Here is a 9,544-nt window from a genome sequence, read left to right as displayed (position 1 = left end):
TGGGCGGCCTGCACATGGCAGACACCACACTTCGCCCCGTATCACTTGCCCGCAAAGCCAATACAGTACCACAGAGGGTCACCCCTGCCCTCACCCCTTGGCCCTGCTCCCAGCTGTGATGTGCTGCCTGGGGTCGGCAGCACGCCTTGTTCCCTCAGCCCCCAGCCATCTTCCCCAGCCCTGCCCCAAAGCCCCACTTACCTCTAGGATCCAGGGGCAAAGGTCATGGCTCCACAGTAGCAGCGCTTGCCCACAAAGCCCACCCACCCTGCTTGCAGCCGCCACCACCCCACACCACTGCGGAGCCGTGCAGCCAGTTGCAGGGCATGCTGCTGCATGCAAGCCCCCTGTTTCACTCCCCCCTCCCCGGCCAGGCGGCACATATGTGGCCCACACCCAGTGGTTGCCACCGTGCTGCTGCTGCCGCACCCTGCACCGCTTGCCTAGAAAGCCATTCACGTGGCCGTGGGATGGTAGCACAGGGTGCAGTGGCAGAGTTGTGGTGGCAGCCTCTGTGCTCAAATCTCCTGTCAGGCTGGCCAGCATGCGTGTGGCCCACAGGGTGGCGCCCCTACCCTCATCCCCTGGCCGGCCCTGCTCCTGAGAGTGGACACGGGGGCACACTCCCCCCTCCTTCTTGATCTATCCCCCCACACCTTCCCTTTCCCCTGCCCCACCCCTTCTCCCCACACACCTGCTGGGGTGGTGTCTGTGTGTGTGTCTGCATGTCTGAGGGGCTGTTGCAAGGGGCATCAGGAGGGCTGTTGAGACTGGGGGGGTAGTGCGGGGCACCAGCAGCATTGGGAGGGGCTGTGGGGGGCCTTTAATTTTTATCACAAAATTTGCGATTTTTAATCGGAGCTGACCAGAATCCCTGGTGCTCAGGCATTGTTCCTTGGTTACCTGCCCCCTCATATTGTTGGGAGGGAGCCTGTCTGTGATCCTGTTCCACCTGATCCTTGCAACTGCAAAAATGGTTCCTGCTTCAGCTGCAGCAGTAGTAAAGGCAGTAGTAGTACTGGTCCCTGCTGTGGCATTATGCAGAGCTACTGTCTCAGGTCCCAGATAGATTATATCTCTGCTTCCTGTCACTGACACTTGGATCTGGGAATAGCTGGTAGTCATTAAGCCTTGGTAATGGGTGGGGAACAGAGTAGAGGACTGAGACGCTGTGGGAGGAAGAGATTTCTCTTATAGTGGTACATGTACTGTTTGGATGTTACATGCAGCGCTGCAAAATGTAACACTGCAGAGAGAGTTCCTATTTTATCCAGGATCTTGCTACTGTATGTGTGGGCCGGGAGTGCCCCGAGCCCTTTTTCGCGCTGCACGCGGGCTGTGGAGAGGGAAGGCCTTCGCTCTGGAATTAGGCACGGACACGTATCGGTAGTTTAAAAGATTGTTTACTTACACTGAGATGACAATGGTGTAGGCTGGAAAGCTTGATTTAAGTTGCAGTTACAGAAAGAGAAAAGAAAACAAAAACTCGAACCTGCAGAACACGAGGGTACGTCGCATAGGGTTCCGGCGACGAGAAAATAAACCTGCAGGACTCGAACCCGGGTAGAAGAGCTCTGAGGCCAATCGTAAGGGCTCACACGAAGTTTGTCAGGCTCCGTGGGTTCTTCCGTTCACTCATCCACACGAAGTTTGCTAGGCTCCGTGGGTTCAGTTCGTAGCATGCGGGAGGGGTAAGTGTAGGAATTCTATCGGCGACGGGGAGAGGCTAGAGATTGATCAGATCTCTGTTGCCTGCTTCAAATGCACTGGGTTCGTGAGGATCCACAGCGCTTAGAGATCTTCACACAGCGTGAAGTCTCCTCCTCCCTTGCGAGCATCTCCTCTCTGCAGCAAAGAAATGCACCCTGCAAAGCAAGCTCCAAATTGGTGGGAAATTCTCCCTTGCACCGGGGTTCTCCTCTGCAGCAGAAAACTCCACTGTGCAAGGAAGCTGCAATTTAGCGGGGACAATTTAGCAGTGCCGAAGCGCACACAAATAAAAATCACACCTTTTGGGTTGTGACACTGTAGTTTCTTGATTCCAAGACTAGGCTTCCCCACCCCTATTTTAAGATGGTGGGGGGAGCCCCTCGTCTTGGAATCAAGTAGGAGGCAGGCAGCTGCTCTAGCTCTGGCCCCAACCCCAGATTGGGGCTGGAGCCACAGCTGCTGCCTGCCCCCCCCCCCCCCCCCACTGTCTCCCCAGTGTCACTTCTGCTACACTTATTTCCCACCCAGTTTACGTTTGCTCCAGGGCTGGCAGCTTCCATCCCTGCTGCAGCCTGGAGCAGAGAGCAAGGCTCTAGCCCAGCCCTGTAGCAACAGCGCCTACTCCACACTGCTGCTGTGTGGCTGGGGCTGTGCTCCATTCCCCAGAATGGAGCAGGGACAGAGCCTGCCAGAACTGGAATAAGAGTAAGGTGGAGAGAAGCAGGTGGAAGGTAGAAATTTTTAGGGAAGGGGAGATGAGAGAAAGCAGGGGTGGGGGCCTAAGGCTTCAGTGGTCAGAAGCAGCATAGGGGGAAAAGGGTCAGTCCTGAGGCTGCAAGGGGGGATGGCACAAGGATGGCATAAGTGCGTGTGTTGGGGCGGGGGGGAGGGGAAACAGGTGGCAAGGGTCAAACTGCTTGTTCCCTACCACCTGCCCCCCTCCTTACTGTCTGTATCTGATTGTTCTCCCCCACTGCCTGTCCCCTTACTGCCCTTCCGGCTGTCTGCCCTATTACATGCCCCCATATTACCTGCCTCCCTGCAGCGATAGGGGCATGAATTTAAAGTATCCCTTCAATAACTCTCCTGGTATAGAATCTAGTTATAACACATTTAAATTTATAAATGTGTTATAATTTACCCTTTACAGAATCTAGTTATTGGGGGTCATTGTGAATTCAGGGTCATCTTGAATTAGGGAAATATAGTAGTCACACTTGCACTATTTTGGTACCACTAGGGCAGTTTACACATTTACGCACCCACTTCTTGTAGTACTACAATGGTGTATACATTGCTACAAATATAACATCTGTCCATGGCCTTAGTTTCCTTTGTCATGAAGTTATGCTACTCTAGTAGTTTGAAAAAGCTATTACCTCTATAAATTTACTCTTGTTCCTAAAGATTGCTCTTTCTAAATTCATGTTCATTTAAAAATATCTATTTGATCAAAACATTTAGTTGGCTCATTTTACTAATTGAAGTTATCTTACTAATAGTCTGTCACTTCACAATAGCATTAAAGAACTTTGAAGAGCATTTCTATCTAAAGTAAATGGAAATAGGTAGTATTATTAGCCCACACAAGATGATTATATATTGCACCAACAATTAATAATAAATTGGTATAATGTTGTAGAGCTTCTCATTATTTATAACAAATTAAAGATGAGCACAAACAGGTTTACTTTATTATCATTTTTGCACATTGTTAGCATGGTGTGGTGGGACAGTAGGGGGTGCTCTTCACTGAGCTACCTGCCTCATTGCACACAACCAAAGCCAAGGTGCGGATGCCTCCCCGGGGATGCCAACTTCTGGCCAACCCCCTTCCTGGAGCACACCCACCAGTCTGGGGTAACCGCTGCCACCACCTGAGCTTTGGTCTCTGTTGGGCCCTGTGCCACTTGGGGTACACAGGTCCTGCAGACCTAGGGGTTGCTTAGCCCCAGCAGGATATATCTGGGTGCTTCTTATAGCCTGAAACACAGAAAGTAGCCTCCCTTAGTCCACTGAGCAAAGGAAGCAAAAAGGCCTGCCTTTCAAGCATGTACAACAATCCCTCTCAAGCATATATAACAAGGCATGTAATAACAGATGGCTTTATTGGGTAGAGAGGTATGGAGAGGGGTACCAGTCAGAGTAGTATCAAAAGAATGACCCTGAGCAAATAGAAGCGGCTTGTTAGCCTTTTGATATGCTTCTAGATCACTTCATCCTACATTACTAGCTGGAATCCAAGTAAGTTGCTCACAGTTGCATCCAGAATTTGACTAAGCTTTCTCTATGGAGGCTGCATAGTTTGTCTGCTGTGTTCCCAAAACATGTCTGCCCCACTTCCTCATGGAGGGGGGGGTTTGTATACCTGCTGTTACCTCATCACTAAGTTCCCACCAGAAGCAGATCCATTAGCTGCTGACAGGTGCTTCCAAATAACATCAGACTGACCAGGTGAAATGACTAGTCACCTGATCTGCAAGGGTGGGAACCTGAGACAAAAGGAGGAGCAGATTCCCCCTCCCATTTGAATTTTTAGGCCTTAGTAGTCCTGTAGGCAGGGAACACACATGGGGGAGGAGGAGGTGCTGCCTCACAGCAGAGATGGACTTGGGGCATTTTCTCCACACATGGAAAGTTCAAAATATGAAGTATAATCAGTATGCATTTATCTCAGAATAGGGGAAATGGCTTGTTTATTGCTCCTTTTGATTGTTTTGTTAGAGGTGATACATAAGCTGGAATTTCTGGTACAATAGTCTGTCTTACACTTGTGGTAGTGAAAATCCTTTTAGCATAAATCATAAAACTTCAGCTTTGGAAGAGTTAGTTTTAATCTTTATTCTTTTTTAATGCAGGCTTTCATTAAAGATAGAGCCAGGGACCAGCACCCCACATTCTGCTGCTTCCAGAGAGGATTTAGCAGGTAAATGCTTAATAATTATTGGAATACATTAGAATATGCTCCTTGTTATTTATTACCTTTGAGCTATTAGGATAATAGCTTAAGCCAGCTTGGGTTGGCGGGGAAATCCTCTGGTGAACTGGATCACAAAGGGGAGGTTTATAAGGGGTGGAGACTTGGACGGGCAACTGGGGAGGAGTGTGAGAGCGTTGCTTGGGTATGGAGGGATGGCGTTGGGGCGGGGGTGGAGCGCAGTTGAAGTTGCAGCTAGCAAGGGATGTGAAGGGTAATGGTGGGTTTCTACAAGTATGTTGGTAGCAGGTGGAGGATTGGGGAAAATGTGGGTCCATTACTGAATGGGGGAGGCAGCCTTGTGACAGAGGATGCAGGGGGGGTGCTGAAGTGCTCAGTGCCTTTTTTGCCTCAGTCTTCATGAGAAAGTTCAGCTCCCAGACTGCTGCACTGGGTGGCACAGTTTGGGGGGGTGGTGGGCAGCCAACAGTGGTGAAGGAACAGGTTGGAGACTGGAGGGGCTGGACATGTGAAGGCCCATGGGGCCGGATGGGATGCACCTGAGGTTGCTAAGGGAATTGGCTGGTGGCATTGTGGAGCCTCTGGCCATCATTTTTGTGGGCTTGTGGCTATTGGGAGAGGTATTATTGGAGAAGGGCAGGCATGGTGCCAATGTTTGGGACGGGGTGGAGGGAGGACCTGGGGAACTGCAGACTGGTCGGTCTCGCCATGGTCACTGGAGGAATCATGGAGTGGGTCCTTGAGGAGTCCATTTCTGAACACTCGGAGGGTGGGGAAGGTGACTGGGAGCAGTTGGTGTGGGTTTGCCTGGGGTGAGTCACGTCTGGTTGGCCTGATTGCCTTCTATGATGAGATGACTGGCTCTGTGGATGCAGGGAAACTGGTGGATATGGTATACCTTGATTTTTGGCAGGGCTTTTGATGTAGTCTCCCACAGCATTCTTGTGGGCAAGCTGGGGAGGTATGGGCTGGGTGGGTGGACTGTGGGGTAGATAGAAGGCTGGATGGAGCACTGGGCTCAGAGGGTGGTGGTCTGGTGGCAGCCAGTATTGGGTGGAGTGCCCCATGGATTGGTCCTGGGGCCAGTTTTGTTCGATGTCTTTATCAGTGACCTGGAGGGTGGCATGCAGTGCACCCTTGGTAAGTTTGCAGATGACACCAGGTTGCAGGGAGTGGTAGATGCACTGGAGGCTGGAGCTAGGATTCGGGTGATCTGGGCAGGTTGGAGGATTGGGCCGAAGGAGGTCTTATGAGATTCAACGAGGGCAGGTGCAGGGTCCTGTACGTAGGACAGAACAGTCCCATATGCCAGTGCAGGCTGGGGGCTAATTGGCTGTGTGGCGGCTCTGCAATGAAGGATCTGGGGTTACAGTAGACAGTGAGCTGAACATTGGCCAATGGTATGCCCTTGTTGCAGGGAGGGCTGCATACTGAGTTGCATTGGTGGGTGTGTTGCCAGTGGGTTGGGGGAGATGATTCTTCAGCTGTGTTCAGCACTGGTGGGGCCATGTTTGGAGTGCTGTATTCAGTTTTGGGCTCCCCACTACAGAGGAGATGCTCAACTCCCTGCAACCAGTCTACATAAGGCAGTGGGAATAGTGGGGAGGCTGGGGCGCATGGCTTGTGGGGAGGGGCTGAGGGAGCTGGGCTTGTTTGTTTTGGGGAGGAGAGGAGTGAGGAAAGATTTGGTGGCAGCCTTTGGCTGCTTGAGGGGGGTTTCAGAGGGGGATGGATCTGGATTCTTCTCGTTGGTGGCAAATGACAGAACGAGGAGCAACTGTCTCAAGCTGCAGCAAGGGAAGTTTAAGTTGGATATTAGGAAGAATTTTCTCACAGAAAGGTAGTAAAACACTGCAACAGGTTACCCAGAGAGGTTTTGGTATTTCTATCCTTGGAGGTTTTCAAGACCCAAACAAAGCTTTGGCTGGGATGATCTAGTTGGGGATGGTCCTGCTTTGAGCAGGGGGTTGGACTATCAGTGGTTCCCAACCCCCGGGCCATGGCTCAGTACTGGGCCACAAAGGGTTGGCTGCCAGTCAGTAGGAAGTTTGGCTTCTGGACTGGAAGTCTGGAAGTGACCCGCATACTGCAGAGCAGCAGCCAACCCGTTTTTTATATTGAGTGTACAATGGTTGACTGCTGCTACTCAGTATAAGAAAGGGTTGGCTGCCACTCCGCAGTATGCCAGTCCATGGTCTGCAAAGGTTAGGAACCACTGTACTAGATGACCTCCTGAGGTTCCTTCCAACCCTAACTTTCAATGATTTTTATGATAAGAAATTTTCCAAGAAGTAAAACAAGATGGAGATCATATTTAGAATTTTAAGGAAGAGCCTACTTTTTGTAGAAAATTGAGTCAACTCCTTGATTATTTTGCTTTTATAGTATTCTTCTGGTAATATGTTAGGATATGCATGATGTACAAGACTAAGAACTGTTAAATGTGTATTTCTTGTCTCTACACAGAAAAGCTCTTATGTAAATTATTCTCATTTAAAATTTTGTTTTAGGATGGGATTATCCAAAGAACCTAACAACTCGCATTGATTTTATTTTTCATTGGGAGTTGTATCCTAATGAACTTTTTTTGAAAATTCAGGTCTTAACTAAGTAAAATTATTTCTTTAGGAAGTTTTAGTAATTTAAGGGATTTCTTCTGTTATCTTTATAAAAGCATGACAGTTAATTAGCAAAAGGTTCAAGTTTTCTAAATTAACTGGTATTACCCCCCCAAATCAGGACATTAGTCATTTTAAACACTTTGAAGTCATCCATATCTAATTTATTTCGAATAAAATATTTTTAAACTATACGCATTTTTCAAGGAGAAAATTATTAAAATTCACCTTGAAGATATGCAGTAATTAGAAATTCTGTGCTATACAAGTATGTCTAGAGTTGCAGGATATATTTTAAAAATTGTATTGGGATCAGATGAGATGATCTACTGTTTTTTTAAAACTATTTACATAAGTAGAGAAATGAAATTAGATTTGGTATTAGAATTCTGAATCTGAATTGTCTGACTTCTCTGCAACTAAATACTGAAGTTTCAATATTGTGCGCGAAGTCCTTTCTGTCAAGAAATCAAAATGGGGACTGTTGCATTAAAAACAATAAGGCTACATGTAATACAAAAAAAAATCTAAGTTGTGGCTTTTAAACACACACACACATCTTTTGTTCTTTATATATGCGCCACAGTTGTTTTCCCAACCCACCTTCTCCATTTGCTAGTTCCCTGCAGAGTTGTCAGCAGCTTTGCTCAGCATATGTAATTATCTGGTTTTTATCATGTTCATTGTATTGATCAGAAAAAATTAAAACTGACATTGAATAGCAGTTAGAATGGCCTCATGCGCTCTCGGGGAGAGAAAATTTTGTTTTACAACAATGTTTATAATAATAACAGCATTATAAAAGTGAAAAGAATTATTTTCATCTTATTCCTTCCAGGTGCTTCCTTTGTCTCAATACTTCAAAAGACATGTTAATTTTCTAAAGGGAGAGTGTGTGTGGTGTGTGTATTTTTTTTAAACTCTAATATTTTATATTCTTATTGTTAATTATTGACTTCTTGTAATAATTCCATCTTAGATTTAAACAAGAACTGGCCTTTTATGCATATTTTTTAATAAAATGCCATTCTCCATACTAATCTTGTACAAATATTAAAAAGATACCAACCCTATATATTCTTGGAGGTTGAGGAATAGCATTAACAGGGGTGGGCAATTATTTTGGGCAGAGGGCTGCTTACTGAGTTTTGGCAAGCTGTTGAGGGCCACATGGGTAGCCCTGCCCCTTGACAGGTGCTCCGCCCCTTGGTTGCCATCTTGTGACCGGAAGTCCTGCCCTCTAACCTGCAGCCTTTGCCACTAGAAGTCCCTCTCCTTGCCCCCAGAAGTACTCCTTTCAGCAAGTGGTTTTGCCATCTCAGAACCAGAAAAATACCAAATTATATTCTAAAAAGTGAACATCTACAATATTCATCAATTTGATTTAAAAAAAAAATTGTCCTGATTTACATGCATTTGCATAGTGTACACAGAGGTGATTGCACAATAGCTTAAAATGAAGTTTTACTCTTACCTATTAGTGGGGTTTAGGGCAAGGTTCCCTCTAAGCTGCATGCATGCGCGGCCGTGTACAAATAAAAATCTTGCCGTGCACCTGCCCGGAGAGGACCTGGGTTTGGAGTGCAGCAGAGGCACCAGGGCCAGCGTGGGACACTTACCGAAGGTAAGCTCATCACTCCTCATGCGGGGCAGGCAGCGGCTCCTCCCCAAGGCAGGGGCTGGGGGCTGGCATGGGCCCCACTGGCTCCGGGGAACTATTTCACACCCCTGCATTGCCTCGGGGAGCGAGGAGGCATATGGCATCAGGGCTGGGGAGTGAAGCAGTTCCCTGGAGCCGGCGAAGCCCGCAGAGCAGTTTCCCGGAGCCAGTGGAGCCCACGCCGGCCCCAGTCCCAGCCCTGCCTTGCCTCACCTCGGGGAGGAACCGCTGCCTGCCCTGCTTGAAGAGTGAGGAGCTTACCTTCAGTAAGAGTCCCATCCTGGCCCCAGTGCTTCCCTTTCAGTTCTGTCAGTTGATTGTGTCCGGCCCATAGCTGGGCCACAGCATCAATTTTACCTTACTGTGGGACACTAACTAGTGGACTGTGCTGAAGAGGGAGGCGGGACTGAAGCAGCGCACTCACAGATTGCTACTTCCTTAGAGGGAACATTGTTTTAGGGAATGGGGGGTATGTATAGGTTTGTGTGGGGGTGTGAATGGGTTGAGGGAGCATGTGCGTGTGTGTATGGATATGTGGGGTGTGGGTGGGTATGGGGTTTGTGCAGGGCTGTGTGTGGAGGTATGAGGGGGTGTGGGCTTGGGGGGGGTCTGTGTATG

At 48.3% G+C, this 9,544-nt stretch overlaps 1 protein-coding gene across 2 annotated transcripts in view; it reads left to right on the top strand.

Moving 5' to 3' along the window:
- Positions 1-9,544, top strand: part of RALGPS2 (Ral GEF with PH domain and SH3 binding motif 2) — a 218,787-nt gene that overhangs the window by 161,265 nt on the left and 47,978 nt on the right. For both annotated transcript variants that reach the window (XM_006033021.3, XM_006033019.3), the window contains exon 11: positions 4,569-4,636. In XM_006033021.3, the coding sequence (XP_006033083.1) occupies positions 4,569-4,636 (68 nt within the window). The remainder of the gene's footprint in view (positions 1-4,568; positions 4,637-9,544) is intronic.

The sequence above is a fragment of the Alligator sinensis genome, unplaced genomic scaffold (assembly GCF_000455745.1).
Source record: "Alligator sinensis unplaced genomic scaffold, ASM45574v1 scaffold293_3, whole genome shotgun sequence".
Lineage (NCBI taxonomy): Eukaryota > Metazoa > Chordata > Crocodylia > Alligatoridae > Alligator > Alligator sinensis.
Note: the sequence above shows the minus strand (reverse complement) of the source record. Positions and strands in the feature narration are given on the sequence as shown.